We start from the raw sequence: 19552 nt of genomic DNA, 5'->3' as shown, positions 1-19552 counted from the left end.
GGCATCTCATCTTGCACAGGTGAAAAGGCATTGTCTCTGATAAACAGAAAAGATCATGTGTGATATTGATTTTAATCCTTATTAAATAAGGCTTAAAGGAGCGAACACTAATCTTCTGGTCCAAGGATGTTCAGGACAACAAAGCAGCGATGGATCACAGCGGTTTGCAGAAAGTTGTGTAACAACCCACAGTAACCTCTCCATGACATTACACACCCACCATGAGCTGGCGTGTCACTGTCACGCAACCATGTCACTTGCTTTTGTCTCAACAATTTGAACGTTTTCTGTCCTTGCGGTTGTTTTTCTACTTGAGTCCTTCAGATGTTATGTTTTGATGTTGATATTCCAACAGCAACCGTAGTTATGAGCTGGCAGCTGCAGTCAGGACTGGTTTGCCCACTATACAGCAAGAGAACATTTTCACAAGACTATAAGCATTTTAAACCTTTTTGATTTGCTGAAGATCTTTTTCTACACTAATAAGTGGTAACATTAGATAGACAGTTAAATTATTCTTCTTGTTCTTTGAGTAAACGAACAACAAAATAGTGCAGACTTTACAAAACCAATCCTGTCAAACAAGTGACGATCATTTGGCTGCAGGTACAAAAATGCTGTCTAGACAAGCAGCTACTTATGTATGTTTAGATTTCCCTGAAGTAGTGGAAAGTTTCCAGAAGTGACAATAATGATTTGCCTGTGTTTCACAGTGATAAATCATTAGTTTTAATCTGTTAATATGGTTACAGGGTCTGAAACTGGATTAACATTATTTTATTAATATATATATATATATTTATATAAACAAAATAAATATATTATTCTCATCAGGTCTTAAAATCTGTTTTTACAGAGGCATTATCCATGTATAATTTGTTTGGGCTTTTTTAAATCCCTCTCTCAATTGTCAAGTTATAATAATTTCATAATTTTGTCACTATCTGTGAAATTCAATTGTGCTTTGTTAATTCAAAGTTCAACTTTTTCCATTCAGTAGTAGCACAAGTAAGCACATAATAATATATATAATATTTAAGACAGCAAAGCAGGTGTAGCACCTCTCTGCTAATTTGGAAGTAGAGTTTAATATTGACAAATGGATCATGGACTTGTTCTATCTAATCGGCGTTTGTCTTCCACGTGTTCACCACGGGTTTGTGTCCTAACTGTTCGTCACTTCACTCACTATAAAAACTCGGAAAAAATACAGGTAGGCCTACATTTTTAGATGCATGCACAGCAAAGTGTGTGTCTGTTTAGTTAGTGGCGATGAGCCATTACATGAGACTGTGGTCAGTGAGTTTAGATGAAACATGTTTACTATAGTACTCAGTACGATTACATTTTTAACTGCCTTGTTTCCTCATACTTATATCTAATGTGCACTGGGAGTATCATCACGTTGCTTAAGCATTTGAAGCATTTAAGATTCCGCTACTCAAGAGTGCTTTCAGTTTTGGCTGTGAAATGCACAGACTTAGAGTGGATGAAGGGTTGAAAGGAGAAATCTTTTTCGACATAGTCATCTCAGATTAAATTTTTAATAGGTCCTTACCTACACTATGCTATCCAAACATATGATGAGGAATCATTTTCTGATCAATGTAAGCTTTACAATGTCTCTTCAGTCCTAACATTTGCAGAGTAATTTGTTATTCACACCATATTTTTATTGATTTAAAACTTAATCATATGGAGACACCGAACCAATTAATAATCACACCAAGTTTGGTCAAAATCTGTTCATGCTTTGTTGAGTTATTTTGTATACACACACACACACACACACACACCCCTCTGTGCTACTGTCCAGGATCCTAAAGCAGTCCAAGAATACAAACATTGTGAGGCTGATAGGAGTGTGCACACAGAAACATTCCATCTACATCATCATGAAGCTTATTCAAGGTGAATATGATCCTGTTAGAAACCACATTTACATCCCAACAGCTTTGAGACTTAATGTGCCCTCATCACTCTATATGTGTGTAAGGGAAGACAATGCCCAGCTTGTGCAGCTATTACATAATAAACTGTCAAAACAGTGAATGTTGAATGAAGCATGAGCATCTGTATTCATCTTTGCTTGTTAAGGTTAGCTGAGGTTAACTCAAAGGTAATTAACTGGAAATGTTAAAGGTTTTAAGATTTTTCTCATATGAGTGAAGCTGTGAATCAATCAATACGCCTCAAATGTCAATATCGTTTCTCCTGCACTACACACTTTAGTGATGATTGGATATTCACAAGCTTGTAGTAAAACCTGTTTGGTTTGTAATTTGATTTAAAAGCACAAAGCAGAGTTCGTAAATGACAAATTCCAACTGTGAAATTTACGTCATACTTTTTCTCACCCAGGGCAACTGAAAACCTTCCCCTACCCTGCCTCTGATTGTCTTATCTTGATACTCTCAAGCTAACTCTTACAAATCATCTCTTTTGATGCACACACCTAAGCAACCCAACCAACAGAGGCAATGAGTACTATTCTGTTTAAATTCTTTCGCACAGAAATGCTTAACTCGGAGTGGTGAGCTAACAAAATTGTTTTACGCCAGTAAAGGCCCTACATGATTGTACATTTCCTCACCACATTTTTTTTACTCAAGTATGATTTACCCAAACTCATAAACGTCAGTAGCCTCCACATGTTTGTGTGAACTGTGAAGGAGGAAAAAATCTGTTGTAATCAAAACAAGTTCTGTTTGTTTAAGAATCTGAAACAAACACACACCCTGTACCGCTGAGACGACGCCTTCAAAGGACATTATGTACCCATGTGTCTAAGAGTCAAAGATTACACGTATTATATTTTTTATTTAAATTACACAATTGTAGGCTGATTCCCTAACCAGAGAACTGTAAATTGCTGTATATGATTAGCAGGGAACAATGCATGGATCCTGATGAAAATATCAGGGCACATTCAGCAAACTGATTTCTATGTGGTCTGATTGAATTTGTTGGCCCTGTTTTGGCCTTGGCAGAACAGTGTTTGTTTTTTCAATGGAATAAGCTGACAATAAGCTGCATCCATAAATGAAACGGATGAGAGCTGTAAGAGTGAACCCGGTAAGTCGTTGTTGCTAAAAGACTGTTGAGCGGAGTAACAAGTTCAGTGTGATAATTGTCTGTGGGTGTGTCGCTATGAGTGACACATTTCACATGACATTACTTCTAGAAGAGTTAAGTTAAAATGCTCTGTAAAAAGACAGTTACATAAGCCTGTCTTTTCATTTTCGATAATTTCTCCATTAAAATGTGTTGTGTTAGTCCTGGATTCCCACAGGCTTCAGACTTACAGAACTAAAGTCAATAGCAACCACTTAAGCCCCCAGCACGTCTCTGTGGTTTCTCTCAGACAGAAATGGGTGTCAATGTTCAACTGCTCTGTAATGTGCTGTTATGAGACACAAGGCGTACGTGTATGTTAGCATAAATTTGTGCCGTCTAAAAGAAGACGGATGTGTTGAAAACAAGCCTCTGTTCTTTGGAGGAGGAGGCATGAAAAGACAAGTGAAAGGGGCAAGAGGTGAAGAAACAAAAATGCTGCCACCAACTGGTCCATTTACTGAATTTCAACACTTTTTCTGAAAAACTAAAAAACACACTTCCAACCGTCCAGGCTTGTATTATGTAATTTTTTTGTATATAGTAGTAAGTTCAGCACGGAGTTTCTTGAAAGATGGTCTGTGTTTGGCATCGTACTGCCAGCAGCTGGTCATAATCCTGGAGATTTCCACGGGGCAGCCATGAGGAGCAGGCATACGGTATCCTGAAACACACACAGCATCATTTTTAAATGATTATAAAATACTTTTAAAATCACTTTTAAGGCCCTGTCTGGTTTGGCACACCCTTATATCTCCGAGCTGCTCTACCCCTATGACCAAACACGCTGCAGATCTATCATCTGTCCCTAAACCCCTGGACTTTGGAAGGCCTTGCCCCAGGAGATCGGGCGCTGAATTGGTCTCCCATTTAAAAACACTCCTTAAAACACATTTGTACAAAGCTGCTTTTAATTCTTGATTCTGATTCTGATACTTTTATTTGGTTTTACTTATGTAATGGTGGTTATGATGATTCCTGTCACTTTTGTCAGTGTGTTTTATTCAGTTTGTCTATATTTTCGGCCCTGTTTTTTTCTCCTCTGTGTTTTTCGTTGCTTTGCTCTGTTTTAGGAACAGCACTTTGTATCTTTCTTTTTTTATAAGTAATATAAATTAAGTTATTATTACTATCAGACATATAAGCACACTGGAAACAAGTTGTCATTGTCATTTTGTCACAAATGTTTCAGAAAAGGTGTGAAACCAGTTTGAAGGAGCAGGGAACACAAACACGTGGACAGTTTATTGTGAGTGTCTGATCCGAGCATGCACCTCTCTCCACTTCTTCTCGTGTCTGCTGGTTGCTCATGCTGGTGTAGGGCGACATTCCCATGGAGAAGGCCTCCCACAGTAAGACACCGAAGCTCCACACATCACTCTCCGTGGTATAGCGACCTGAACACACCAGCAGGGGGCAGCATTGGCAAAGGCACAGACGGGTCACTGTCAGATTTCTGATTGACCATTTGTCAGAAAGAAAGAGGAGAAGTGTGTCTGGCTGTGACTGGAGGGCACAGGGGGTAGTGCTGTACCGTAGTTCAGGGCCTCGGGAGCCGTCCATTTGACAGGGATCTGTCGGAGGCCGCCCTCTGCAGAGTACACGCCATCCTCTTGCTGACGGGACATCCCAAAGTCACTGATCTTCACCACATTGTGCTCAGCAACCAGACAGTTTCTAGCTGCCAGGTCCCTGAAAACCATAAAAAAAGACAACAGAGAGAGAGAAGGGGTTTTCACAGAGGCTGATGAAAAGATGGTGAAAGACACACAACGTGATGCTGTGCTCGAAGAGACACAGCAACAGAGCAGACGGCACTCGAAGGAGTGAGAGAACAGGCGTTCTGGTCATGTCTCTGTTGTTGCATGTGAAGCAGTGTTGGCATGAAGCGCTGTACAGGCTGAGCATCTGATCTGTCCCTGCTGGGCAAATCATACAGCGACCCAGTAATGAGCCGGATGTCACAACCTCATGTCTTCTCCTCTGGAGCAACAACAACCTCCACCACTGTGGTGCTTCACCCGAGGCAGGGGAACTCATCAAGATAGAGTCCACTTCCTGAGATCCTCAGCTCCACTCAATAACTGACAAAACCTCCTGCAGCTATTCAAGTAAACCACATTTAAAGTTGTACTTAAATACAGTAGGTGAATGTATTTACAACTTTAACCACTGAGCGAGTCCATGTACAAATCCCTTTGTCTAAACACCTAGTTGGTTGGTTGGATGGTTTGATGAGACCTAACAATCCGTACTTTAGAAATGATACAAAACTAGAAATGATGTGTTCTTCATTATACATTAAACAAACAGTTGTCCCTAATAAGACATAACAAGTCGAATGAAGATCATATCATTTCAAATTTGGTCTCATTTGATATAAAGTACGGTTTCATACGTCTTATTAGCGCACTGTAAAATAAAGGGATCGATTGGCAGACCAACCTGTGGATGCACTTCTTGCTCTCCAGGTACTCCATACCAGTTGTTACATTCTCTATCATCTTGATCAAAATCTTAGGCTTCAGACTTTGACTCTTCTGTCGCAGAAAGGAGAGAAAATCACCACCTACACACAAACACACACATATGGAGTGATGAGGGCACATTCAATCTTGAAGCTGTCGGGATGTAAATGTGGATTCTAACAGGATCATATTCACCTTGAACAAGCTCCATGATGATGTAGATGGGCTGTTTCTGTGTGCACACTCCTATCAGCCTCACAATGTTTGGATGATCGTACTGCTTCAGGATCCTGGACAGGAGCACAGAGGTGTGTGTGTGTGTGTGTGTGTGTGTGTGTGTGTGTGTGTGTGTGTGTGTGTGTGTGTGTGTGTGTGTGTGTGTGTGTGTGTGTGTGTGTGTGTGTGTGTGTGTGTGTGTACTTACCTGGCCTCCATCAGGAACTTACTCTTGTGCTCCGGGGCCAGGTTCTCTTTACAGGTTTTCACTGCTACAGGAGTTTTATCAGCGCGTAAACAACCACTGTACACTTCTCCAAAGTTTCCCTGTGTCACAACAACAACAATAACTAATTCAACATACGACAATATCCTTGGTGAAATGTTCCCAGAAGTACAATTTTATGCAGATGAAATGGGAAATAAAGATGTATATAAATTCTAATGGTTGCTGTGGTGTCCACACTGACCATAAAGAGATCCCGTCCCAAAGCAATATCAATGTAAGTGATTTACGCTACATCTGCATCTACAGTACATCCTCTGTGTAGAGATGATTTTGTTCAGCTGTGGATAATATGAGACTGCGGCTGTCGGAATTACACAAAGTGTTTACCTTCCACAGTTAGTTTTTAAAATGCGCTTTTTGTATTTCCAAGGGCAAATAGCCACAACAAAGAGATGGTAATATAAAGTCGAATTTTGTACAGTAAGATAGAAACTTTTAAGATTTCCCACTTTAAATGAATAATTCAAGCCACTGAAGACTCGTGACAGCTTAAAGCAGAACTACAGAAGATATTTTACTTTGCATTCTGTATCCATCACAAGAGAAGATCTCTTTCAAGCCAGAGGAGGATACAGTGCACCATGTTTTAAGTGACTGTGACTCATTGTGCATGTCGTCTTTGTCCTCTGGCCAAAAAGTTTCATGCAAATATGTTGAAAACATTTTCAGAAGGAAAAACACCTGTCTCTTTGTTATCGGTGGAATCAAAATGAAATGTTTGTGTCTGCTCACTTCTCCGTCAACAGATGTCAAGCATACCCACCCGTCCAATAAGCTCTCCCAAGATAATATCATCATGGTCCAGAACCCACTTGTCCTAATGGGGTTAAAAAACAAACAATGAGAGATATGTTGCTCTTTTATGTTGTGAGACCAGCAAAGGAGGACAGAAAAGAACAGAGACTATAGAGAATACAAAGGAAACCTCTAGACTAACTATACAATGGCATTGCATTGGGCCCAACAGTTCCCCCTTAAATTCAATCAGGCTGCACCAAATAATAAACACACATGTATCAAGTATTAGTCTCCTGAATGTGCCTGATTTTACATTGAATCATTAATTATTCCCCGGGAAAATGTCCTATCTCACAATGAATTAAAGAAAGGGAAAAAAAAATCCTGGATAAGTCCCCTGATCGGGATCCACACTAAAATGTAATTGGTTCTTCTCTGATGCACGTTACATCCTTCCATCAAGTTCTGTGGAAATCCGTTGCGTGGTTTTTTTGTAATCTCACTTCTACACAAACAAACCAACCAACGTACAAACACTTTACAGGAACTTGTCTTTACTCTGGGACATAAAACAAGTCCCCATAATGTAAATCATTTAATATGAATGTAAATAAATGTTATAAAAGGGTGAGATTTAGCTTTAAGTTATATTTACGTTTAGGTTAAGGATATAGGTCAAGCAGTTAGTAGCTATGCTTACTGTGTTTATAGTAAGCCTCAATCAATGTAATACAAATTAATGTCCTTTGTAGTTGTGTGTGTGGTATAGGTTGTAATTAATGTAATTGGTTCCAAAGTTCTAGAATGTTGATTCTCCGGTCTCTCGACGTCACTCTTCTCTCATTCTCCTCCCTGAACACACTCTTTACGTGTGGCTGGAGGATCTTTACTTGTCAGCGCTGAGCTTCTTTTTTTCTGCTTCTCTGTGATGGACAACAAACAAATCTCCATGGATCACACTGTGCAGGCAGCAGAGGCATCTACAAGCCCATAAGGGTCCTGTTTGAGACGTGTTCACAGCAGATCCACTCATACAAGTCTCAAATTGCCTTAATGGCTGAGTTTTTGAGACTTCAACAAACAAACCAGCTCCCATCTGATATGACTGAACTAATTTAGTAGCAGGAGAGACGCTCAATGAGAGTCCAGCTTTGGGAGTTTGAACTGGAGGTGTCCAACGGCGCTGAAATCCTATTTCTCCTCAATCTGGTGTGGGGGGTCAGCTCCAGCTTGAGTCTCCAGAAACCATCCCTGCTGAGTTTCAGAATCCTAAGGTCATCGGCACGCGAGGGGTGTGACAGAGCAGTGGCAGCAGCAGCCCTCCAGCTCCAAACTGCCGGGTCCAAGAGAGGTGGTGCCTAAAGTGGTGCAGAGCTTCTGGCAGCCAACCTACAAACACCAACCTCAACATGCAGCTCAGTACAATGGATGTTGGGTTGGCAAAGGTGTTGAGCACCTGTTGGCCAAAGCCCTGCCCTCACTGGACCTTCAGTTCACCCAATCCTGCGTCACCAGACACGACGTGGTCTGGTCCATACAGGAGAGTGTGAGACAGGGCTACACCCAGGACGTCCTGCAGGCAAGGCACCTGAAGTGCTGAGAATTATCAGCAATATTGCAGCAGAGAAGATCTGCCAATTATTTGAGCCTCAGACAGACTGCACGCAGTCAGCAGATGAGGTGGCTGTAACAACCCCTGATGAGGACATAAACCAAGAGCCTGGTCTGGAGGAGCACCCTGTACCGGATTCAACCACAACCACTCCTCCACCAGCTCTCACAACCACCACTGCTGAAGACCAGGAGCCTGGTCTGGAGGACACTGATCCAGACTCAGCCATCTTTACTTCTCCACCACCTCCTACAACCACTGCTGCTGAATCTCCTGTCATAAAGAGCCGGGATGAAGCAGAGCAACAGCCGGCAGTCAGCCTCAAAGTGCAATCTGCTGTGGTGCCAACACCGTTCCCTCCTGTGACCACTCCAGCTGAACCTGCTTCGGTTTCAGAGGGTGAGTGTCTCTGTCGGAGCAGCAGACACTCGGTTCCAGCAGCGTGGCCGACCCCACGATCTGTCAGCACTGCGACGCAGACGGACAGTTACCTCAGTGAGGCCTCACCTAAAAGTAAAGGTGGAGTCAGAGGCCTCTTCCGCCGGATTACAAAACTGTCTGCCGCTGTTTCCAGCTTAAACAGGAAGAGTAACAGCTATTCCCTGGTACATGGTTTGTTTCCATTTTTCAGTGTCTTTGGTAATCAAGGACAAGCAGTGGAAACCATTGATGCATTCAGATAGTAACTTATATCTATATCTATATTATATCCATCCCTGTGAAGATATGAAAGCTAAATACCTTGAGTATAGGTTTCCTCAGCACAATGTCAGCCCTCTTGGTGACGTGTTGTTGTGAGGTCAATAGATGATGGATCAGCAGAGGGATACTGTGGAAACCCTGTCCGTCTAGACGGTACAGATTCTACTGACACAAAAATAGAGCAGCATTTACAGAAGTGTACTGTTTTGCAATCAAACAGGTGGGAGAAAAACATGCATCAACATCATGAAAAAAAATCATAAAATAATTGCTCTTTTTTAATCTTTAGATTCATTAAAAATTAACCAATCTGGGGCCAAATTTGTGTTCACTTTAAAGATCGGAACTTCAGCTTAGTTTGCTGGAAATAGTCACAGACTACACCTGCTTTCATAACTTCCTCCTGTATAATAACAAAAAACTGGGAAGGAAACAGTACGACCATATTTTACCTAACACAAAGCATTCTAATCTAATAGGGAGACCCACAGCACAGTGTCCAGACTTCAACCCCGTGGAAACCAACCAAAGCAAACCTTAAGTGCAAAACCTTTATAGGAACTTCTGCAACAGAAATAGAACAATTGTTTCAGTTCTGTTGTAGAAAAAACAGTGTGTTTGTCAGATGGACGAGTAAAGATTTAGGATTTAAGATGATTCATTTCTTATTTACAAAAAACCTAATGATTTATTTGTTCTAATCTTACATTTCAGAAACACTGAGACATTACACTCTAAATTCCATTGGCTGGACAAATTTAGCGTTTTTTTGACCAGTACTGTATATCAAGTAAAATGTGCTTCTGCGAGTCCTTTTCTCTAAAAGCGTTCAGATTTACTCACATCCGTGGTCTGGATTAGGAAATGCTTGCAGGATCCGTCCCATTGCACAGAGAGCACGTAACCCTGTTTCTCTTGACTCTTCCTCACCAAGAAGTCTCCATCAGTCTTCAGCAGCTGCAGGACCTCCAGTCTGGGGATGGCTCCGTGGTACCAGTCCTGCTGCCCCAGAGGACGATCCACATCCAGCACCGGGGGGAGGTCTGGAAGCACCTGGAGGCAGGAGCAGGGAGAAGCAGAATCCTTAAAGCTGCCATGAATAATGAAACAATAAGAAAAGATAGAGGATGGTTATAGGAGGATTCTGCAAAGATTATAAAGAGATAGTTCAAAGAAGATTCTGTAATACTTTAAAGTCTGACTGCACCACCCTTCATTCCTCCAGGGTACCACTGAGCAGGGAGTTGGAAAGAGGGAAGTAGTTCACACTTCAAATAATTTAGACTTGAAGGCCAACACATTATGGACATTAAAACATTATTTGCCCAAAATGATCTTTTAGAGCCAACATGCAGTCGTTTTTCTCTCTCTGAAAGTTTAAAGATGAATGAATGACAGCACAAGGCCTTTTCCTGATGAGAGTTTGTGTGCAGGACAGTTGAGTCAAGGCTCCCTGTGTGCTAACATCTGTCTGCAGCGATAAACCGACGACGTGTAGACCGGCTGCCTGAGAAGTAAACCTATAGCTTTAGATCGGGCAGAATTTAGCTAGTAGTAGCTTGACCGACAAAGCTGACCTCAATAAGTCCCGTGGTGCCTTCAGGAGCATGCGACTCCCCCAGAGAAAGATCATGTGCCTGAGTCAGCTGCAGCAGCACAGACGGTATACGCTCTGAAAATCTGACACTTTCACCAAAACATGATGAATTGTTTGCTGTGTGGTTTGAGGGAAGAAACAGATGTGGCAGTTTGAGTTAAGAGCAGGAAGGTGTTAGATGGAGGAGAGAAAGTGTCCTTCAACTGAAAGAACTGTCCTTCCTGTCAGCAACACACAATGCTATAGATTCTGTTCAGTGTGTACAATGTGATCTCACACTATAAAACATAAACACTTGTTTTACATTGTTTGGTGTGTAATTGTTTAACGTACCTCACACTTTGGTTTAAAAAGGCCACTTAGATTGTTGATGATCCCGTCCATCAGGATTTTGGAAGAAGTTTGACCGTGTTCCTGGAAAAAATAAATAAAATCAATCTCATTCTATCAGAGTAAAGATACTTGCAAGATTATAAAAAGCTGTATTTAGGTGTTCAGTGGCAGAGAGCGCAGGGATATAGAGGTTCACTTCTTGGATTTCACTGTTTTTGGTCACAAACCAACGTGTTGCCTAAATTCGACCAGATGGTGTCACTACATGACAAGTCGGAGGATCAATCAATTCGTGAGGATTGAACTGGACTTGTGACACCTCACCTCTGAGAAATACTCTCAACAAATGTGTGTTGGTTTAGAAGAAGTAGAGAAAGAATGAAAAAACACACATGCACACAGGGAGATCATGCAAACTCGGCCATGGCCAAGCGGAAACCTTCTTCCTGTGAGGTGACAGCGCTAACCACAAAAAAGCATGCTGCCCTAAACATTGTTTATATTTTACCAGTTCTGACATCTTTATGCTTACATAAAGACGTCTGTCTGTATCATACTGTTGTTGTGTATCAACAGTAGTTTCAGACGTCCATGTTGGATCATAGACGTCTGAAACTATTCTTTATACCATGACTTGTTTTTGAGGGTAAATACAACACATCTGGCTCTCTGACAGAACTAATATGATTAGGAGGGAAACAAAGCGTGTGACAGAGAGAACATACGCTGCTTGAGTTGGATGAAAGCGAAACGTTGTCTGGGTCCAGTCTCAGAGCAGACGGAGGTTCTTTTGAGCCCAGCTGGTCCAGTTTCTCCTTCAGAATAAGTCTCTGAGCCTCCAGCTTGGCCCTCATGCCCTGAGACAGAGCGACCTGCTGCCGACACCCCTCCAGCGCATGTCTCTTGCTGAATTGGTAGACCCTGATTAAAACAGAGCAGCTGTATATCCACAAAGGTAAAGTATAAAGGGAGGAAAAAGTCAATAAAACAACACAAGTGACACAATCCGAGAGCACAGGAGCACAAAAAGAGCCTGTCTGGGCAAATACGTCTGCAGATGCTTCCTATTGATTAATGAAATCAATATTAGGGCTTCTTTAACAAGCGCTTAGTCAGCCGGTGAGCATGTAAGAGCATTAAACCTCAAATAACCCGAGAGCCTCTGAAATCCTAAACCACAACTGAGCTGGGTCTTCATTGTAGAGATTCTTGAAGCTCCAGTATCAACACAGGGTTCAACCACCATCTGATCCCCATCACCCCGACCCCCACTTTGTGGACGCTGTTGTCACCTCTGAGTTCCTGTGCAGCACACACACGTCACACACTGCAGCCACAGCTCCATTATGAGTCACTTAGCAAGTCCCTCTAGGGCAATTTGGTTAGAGCTGAAACAATTCCTCAGTTGTCAGGAAATGAATCAGCTACCAATGTTTGTTCGGGTCATTTATCAAGAACCAAAGCCAGACGTTCTCTGATTTCCGCCTCTCAGATGTGACAATTTGCAGCTGCTCTTTGTGAACTCCATGTGTTTGAGTTTTGGGATGTTTGAAATAATCATTAGTTTCTTCCTAAATTTATTATTTGTTATTCATGTTTTAATTAGTCCAATATAACAATGTTGTAGGATTTGCAAATTGACATAGGGGTCATTGACGTGACGCCTATATTTTCTGTCCGACTGCCTTTTCTTCTGTTAAAAAAAGGTTTAAATACATAAAGAAATACCATATATATGTAGTACCTGTCCCGTATATGTACACACTTTAAATTTCCAAAAACCATTAGTTATTTAATTCTGACCCTGTAGCAAGAGCGGAGAATCTTGCTCAGAGAAGAGAAAGGTATGTTAAAACATTTTAAAAATGAAAACTACAAATAAACCATCTAGATGAAAAAACACTAAAATCAAATAATTTGAAATTTTTATATGATTTTATGTGTACACAACATTCCTAATGTTTGAATAATTACAATAGATATTCTTTTTTTTTGTATTTTAAAATTGGCCTGTTAAAAATCCTTATACGTCATTGACCCATAGACCAAGCGAGCCAGGGGCTCTCTGGGGCCTGAGGAGTCTTTAGGGTAGTTGCCTATACTTTACTGGTAATCTCGACTTGTGAGAGTGTCACTGTGAAAGCAATAAAGTACATCAAAGAACTTCTAATGCACTGAAGTCTGGACGTTTTCCTCAATATTTCCAGAGGGGCTGTATGTGAGTGTCTGGTTCAGTTGCTCCAAACTTTTTCGACCAGCCCCATAGTGAAATGTCAGAGTGAGCCCACGTGAGAATACAACAGTAACATTTCCAGAAAATGAGCACAGTGAGCGAGTAGGTGTGATGATGACGTTTCTAATACATATCAGATGCGAAACTGGATGACCACATATATCTCAGAATGAAAGACGCTGACAAAGAGGTTCACTTGGAAAGACAAACGTGATTCGAGAGCTTTGGACTAAAGGGCCATTGCCGGTGTTCTGCTTCCTGCACCTTCTAACCAGGCACCACCCCTCACCTGAATGTTACAGAAATGTTCCTGTTGCTGTGAACGCATCTGACCGGGACAATCTCCAGAAAATGAGCAAACCCAATATACCAGGCATTTTTTTAGGGGTCTGAAAACCGCTCTACAGACAGGAAGTGATATCAGTCATATCATTTAGCTTTTCACCAAAGAGGGGGAATAAGGATAATTTTACAAAATGTCTAAAACTATTCCTATAACTTATAAGCCAACATCAATCAATCAATCAAATTTTATTTTTAAAGCCCATATTCTCAAATCACAATTTGTCTCATACGGCTTCAACAAGGTGTGACAGTGTTCTTAACCACATGTGAGGGATCCCTCTCCCAGGACGGACAGAAGTGCAATAGATGTGTAATGAAGAACATCAGAAAAACAAGGGTATTTACAGCATTAATTAGAATAAACAGTTTGTAACGTAATGGGAGGTAAATGAATTGATGAATTTTTGTCAGTAATGGTAGAGTATCTGACATATTGTGTATCTAGTAGTCTTGTTATCATGACCCGCAGCCACCACGATCAGATGAGTGAGATGTCCTCAAAGTGTTCAGATTAGAGAAAAGTTGGGTAAACAAAGATGAGATGAGCGATGATGTGATGTGATTAAAAGCTGCAGATGAGTGTCTTTGTAGTGAGAAGAGAACAGGCCAAACGCTGACATGCATGTTGTTGCAAGTCCTTCAAATGTACATAACAGCCTCCAAACTTGCTTTGCAAATAATATCAATATCAAATTCAGTGTCTAAATGCTGCCCTGAATGCTCAAGGACACTTTGGCTGCAGCATCGAACCAGCAACCGTGTGCTCACCCCACATCCCCTCTATTCCCGAGCCACGTCTCCCCACAGGTCCCACAAGGTCAAACTAACACAGTTGATTTCATAATCCAGAGCAAAGCGCGAACAAATCCTCCACTCGTTTCTCAAACACCACCCCCCCACCTCCCCTGTGTGTGCTCCCCAGGTGCCTCAGCAAGTTATCGGGCTTTTGCAAATGCACACGTTGTTTCAGAGTGTGTCCTCCAGGAGCTTGTTAATGACTCGTTCCCTCCCACAGGACTGTGAACCTCTAACACCTTCACACAGCCTCGCCAACCAAGACAAACAAGGGGATTGAGCTCCATATCTCAGACCATATGACTGCATTATAATTCATGAGGCACTTACTGCCCCCAAGAGAAAACACTGGCTATTAGCTGTTGCCGAGCCAAGAGCCCACTGAACTCTCCAGATGGAAAGGCCTGCCTGCAGAGAATATCTTCGGCAATTTGTCTTTGCAGTTAGCAAAAGGCTGCGTAGTTTTATTTTTTTATGTTTAAAACTCCTCTGAAGCTCTGAATACAGCGTCAGAGGATGAGTGATTCTGGCTCGTGTCTGTGGTCCGCTCACCTCTGGCCTTTTTTGACACCTTCCAGCTCGGCATCCAGCTCCAGCTCCAGCTGTTCAACAGAGGTCTGCTGGGAGCCCAGAGTCCGAGCCAGGTCCAGCAGCTCCCCTTCCACCGCAGTGAGTCTGGGAGAGAGGGACGGGGGAAGTAATGTGGCGAGAGGAGGAAGATGATGCAGATCAGTCAGAGGATATAGGTGGCAGAACAGAATGGGGGAGGGTAAGAGGAACTAGTTGAGATGTTTAAAAAAGGAAATTGGAGTTCAGTGATGTGATTTTGCAGTGTTTTCTTCTCACTGGTGCTGGATTGTCTCAAGCGTGAGGTCGTTCAGCTCAATCTCTTTGGGGTTCAGCTGCTCGCTGTCCTCCAGAAGACTGCAATCAAACTCTGCACAGGCAGGAATCTCCCCCACAGACCTACACACACACACACACACACACACACACACACACACACACACACAGAGAAGGTTCATGGCACCAGTGCTCTACGTGGTGGACATCTGAGGTTGTAATGTTTGTGGCTGTCGACCTGTTCTGTTGAATGAAGCTGTCGTATTCTGTCTGAGGATCGACGGCCGTCAGAGCAGAGGAGATCTCCCTGTGGATCCTCACCACCTCATGATGGAGGAGAGTGGAGATGTCAAAGTACTCCTGCAGGATCTCCTTCCTGGTTCACAGGTCATAACAACATGTGTTACACTTGAAGCACAGATGTTGACCTGTTCATTGACTCAAACTAGTGTATTTACTTGTACTGAAATACATTTTTCATGTATCTGTACGTTACTTCTTAAATTAGATTTATTTTCAGGTACTTTTTTACTCCACTACATATAACAACAAATATCTGTACTTACTATGCCACTACATTTTTATAATGCACTGCGTTATATCTTCACATTGTTTTTTATATGGTTAAAAGTAATCCTTAAGGAGAGGGAAACTCAGCAGCATGACTGGTCAAGACGAAACTGAAAGTGGTTTGTAGGAGGCAGACTTTTACTTTTGATACTTTAGGTATACTTAAACATAACTGCAGGAGCCACATTTAAGTTCATATAAATTCACTTTATTTTGTTATTGTTCCTCAGATGGTGTACGGGCAGACGCTCATAATACTGGACGCTTGACAGGAAAGACCTGCAGTGTCAGCCTCAATCTCAATAGCAGATAAAAGGGACTTTAGACTTCTGCATTTCATTTTGAAATGTTTTGTTTGTTTTGCAATGAACAGTGAACCTAAATTTGGATTCATTGTTTGGGGGATGTTTGGGCTGCGAGTCTGACAAACTGCCCCTGCACTCTCCATGTGGTGTCACAAGAGGACAATGGGGGAAAAGGAGGTTACAGGTCAAACCCATTCTTAAGATGTTGTGCCAACACAGGAAGCAAATAATGTGCTACTTTTTTTGTATGTATGTATTTAAACTTTTATTTAAATACAATGTTTGAATACTTCCTCCACCACTGCATTTGAAGCAACTTTAAACTGTATTGTTACCCCTGGTGACGATATTCTGCTCTTTTCCAGAGCAGTAGATACGAATTTCCAGATCAAGAGTCTGCGCAGTTGATTAATGTTAAGAGCCTGTCTCATAAAAACTTGTTCCAACAAGCTGTGACAAGTATTGTTTCTCTCCTTTCATATGATTCGTTTTTCTTACCGTAGACACAATGAAGGTATCAGTACCAGCTTTTCTAATTTGGATGTTTAAGTTAGTCAAACACACACACACAGACACACACACACACAGACACACACACACACACTGTGGGGTGCATTTGATCTTACAGTATGAGCACCATCTCCTGCTGCAGAGACTGCAGTGCGCTGAGCAGGGCGGGCTGGATCTGACTGTAGTGGTGCTGATGGTAAACTTGAGCAGCTCGCACACACAGGACGTACTCGTTATGTTGCTCGTGAAGTCTCAGCAAAGCTTTGACATAACGGTCTTTAGCCTTGTCTCGCTCTTTATCTGCACACATTTAGGGGAAGAGGACGACACAGTATGAGACGGTGGTGAGACACATGTAGGTTATTTATGTGGTTCAGTAGTACATGTGACAAATTTGTCTCTGGGGGGGGGCTTCAGATCAACACACATCATACAACACCATCTATCTTCAGCCACCCCGCTGTCATAAAAAAAAAGAAACTGTGCCATCAGTGTGGAACTGATTCTGATCAGAGAAGTGAGTTATGGCAGGCATCTGCACCTTTATAGGCCTCCTGGTGCTTCCTCTTAGCCTGAGCTGCCTCTCTCACTGCCTGTCTGTAGCTGCTCCTCATTCTCTCCAGCTCTGTGTGGGTCACCTGCAGCATCACACAAACACACACACACACACAACAGCATCTTTCACAGCACAGAAGATATATGACTGTGCTTCAAACGAGCAGTTTGTGCCGACACAAACCGAGAGACACAGGAAGTGGACAGAGGCCTTAACCTCAGTGGAACATGAAACATGAGAGAGCCATGAGGAAATGATGTGACATTTGCTGTGCAGCTGGTATCAGGACCTTATTGCACAGATCTATTGTATCACGGGGATGTGGACAACAACTGTCTGAATTTCATCTGCACTATAATAAACCAACTGCCATATAGAGAAACAGCGTTTTATACACAAAACAGTTTATTTATAAATGATGAAATGGTGTTAATTACTTGACAAGTATTTGTTATAAGTATTTATTCACGGCACCTGAGTTATGTGTGGTCATTTATCTAATATATCAATGATTAATAAGTGAAGGTTGTGTTAGAATTTCACAAAGTAAAATAGAATTGTATTCAGTGGCATCTCCTCTTTTTTTTAAATCAGATTTTAGTTTAGTGTGTGTGTGTGTGTGTGTCACACACCTTGCTGAGCTCCTGCCTCAGTAGATTCCACTGCTCTGTGTAGGTTTTGCGGAGCTGCTGTTTGTCTCTGATGAGCAGTGTCAGTTTGCTGATGGGACCATCAAGCAAATCCTCAGAGCGCTTCTTCATCACCTGACTGAGAGCGTCCGTCTGAGCGACCAGCACGTCCCACGACTGACAGACACATGGCAAAGGTCAATTCAACCAGATTAACAAACCTCGGCCATTAATTGCTACTGGTAGCAATTAATGGAAACCGGTTTAAATAGCTGACACATCTATGTGACATGTGCAGACACAGCTCTGAGTTAAAGGTAGTGCTACAACACCATCAGCTTATTGGTTGTAACTCAGGAGTCAAAAGTCCAACATTTACTCTAATTTTCACAGTCCAGGTAGATGTGATGATCAGATATAGACCTGAAGTTCACACAGACAAAAAGAGAAGCAGGAGAAGTGGGAGTGACGTGTGAAGGGACAACTTTTAGTTTCATGTTATTTAAGTATATTGTGCACATTTGTGTGTGTTCTCTGTTGTGTTTTTATTTGGTTTTGGGAATGAACTTATTTATCAATTTTAAACTATGGACCATCAGCAGAACAGAAATGTTGGGGTTACCTGAAAGAAATTAAGAAAAAAGCTACAGTATACTTTGGGCTGATCAGTGCATTTTGTACATCTCACTTAAATGCACAGAGGCTCCTGAGCCGTCACTACACAATATATGGATGTATTTTCCATTGATGACCGAATTTATCGGTGCTTTTCATTAAATTAATTTGAAAACTGAATTAAATTCACAGGCTCAACTCTTATAAGGAAACAGTTTCTTCCTCATATGACAATGACAAAATTAAAGTGTAGGTTGGCTGCAAATGTATTTCAGCACCTAAATAAATTGTCTATGTGTCTCTTCCTCCACTGATGATCAGTTAGCAGTGTGATATTTACGGCCTCACCTTGTTGAGCTGGCTGATGTAGTCCTGTCCTGCACCGAGCTGAGGTCGCTCCAGCTTCTCCACCATGGCAGCCATGTGGTGCAGCTGCACTGAGAACTCCCGCTCGCTCCTGGCCCGCTGACCCATCCACTTCTTCATGACCTCCATCAGGTGAAGCTCTGAGTCCAGCAGCCGCATGACTGCTGCATGAGCCTGTGGGCACCGCAGGTCGTCCCCAAAAGCCATCTCTGAATATTTCAACTCTCCTCCCTGCCAAGGATTTGTTGTCAGCAGTAAATTCTACAGCTCCTCTGTGTTTTCTCAAGAGACGCAAACTAAGCAGTGCCAGTGATCAAGAGCAACTATTTCTCTTTGACCATCGAGCGCTTTCACTTCCCTGTGAGAAAAAAAAGGCGCATGTGAGAAAACACTTCCTTGTGTCTGTTTGAATGTGGTTACGCTCATTATAGAAATGTTGCTTTCAATTTAGGAACAACGTTAGAGGCCCAGTGATTCAAACGCTTTAGATCGGTTTCAACACGCAGGTTAGAATAACCACAGGCATGCATGAGTCACTGTGTGCATCAGAAATATCAGACAGTATTAACTACTTATTTCCACAGTATTTGCACAGATACTGTGCTAGTGTTACATGCCACATGTACTTTACTTGAGAAAGTCAGTTCCTGCGCTCCATCTCTAAATGTGGCTTCAGCTGTCAATCATGACGCTTCGCCCCATTTTATAGCATGAAA

General features: G+C 42.0%; 1 protein-coding gene across 1 annotated transcript; it reads right to left on the bottom strand.

Moving 5' to 3' along the window:
- Positions 1–3244: 3244 nt before the first annotated feature.
- On the bottom strand, positions 3245–19186 carry fes (FES proto-oncogene, tyrosine kinase). The gene is made up of 18 exons (XM_034581297.1): positions 18819–19186; positions 17859–18032; positions 17212–17308; positions 16787–16970; positions 15524–15661; positions 15289–15408; positions 14995–15117; positions 11795–11990; positions 11070–11150; positions 9983–10192; positions 9179–9301; positions 6851–6904; positions 6007–6125; positions 5778–5872; positions 5560–5683; positions 4649–4806; positions 4389–4511; positions 3245–3778 (listed from the first exon to the last, which is right to left on the bottom strand). The coding sequence occupies exons 1-18, from the start codon at positions 19041–19043 to the stop codon at positions 3636–3638; spliced, it is 2487 nt and encodes an 828-aa protein (XP_034437188.1). The 5' UTR covers positions 19044–19186; the 3' UTR covers positions 3245–3635.
- Between the last annotated feature and the right edge of the window lie 366 nt (positions 19187–19552).

This window comes from Hippoglossus hippoglossus, chromosome 3 (assembly GCF_009819705.1).
Source record: "Hippoglossus hippoglossus isolate fHipHip1 chromosome 3, fHipHip1.pri, whole genome shotgun sequence".
NCBI lineage: Eukaryota > Metazoa > Chordata > Actinopteri > Pleuronectiformes > Pleuronectidae > Hippoglossus > Hippoglossus hippoglossus.
This window is presented reverse-complemented; position numbering and strand designations above follow the sequence as displayed.

Coding starts and splice junctions, on each gene's coding strand:
- fes (XM_034581297.1), bottom strand. CDS start 19,043: ATGGCTTTTGGGGACGACCTGCGGTGCCCACAGGCTCATGCAGCAGTC. Junction 18,033..18,818: donor ACATCAGCCAGCTCAACAAG/GTGAGGCCGTAA, acceptor TGTGTCTGTCAG/TCGTGGGACGTGCTGGTCGC. Junction 5,684..5,777: donor CATCATGGAGCTTGTTCAAG/GTGAATATGATC, acceptor GTTTGTGTGTAG/GTGGTGATTTTCTCTCCTTT.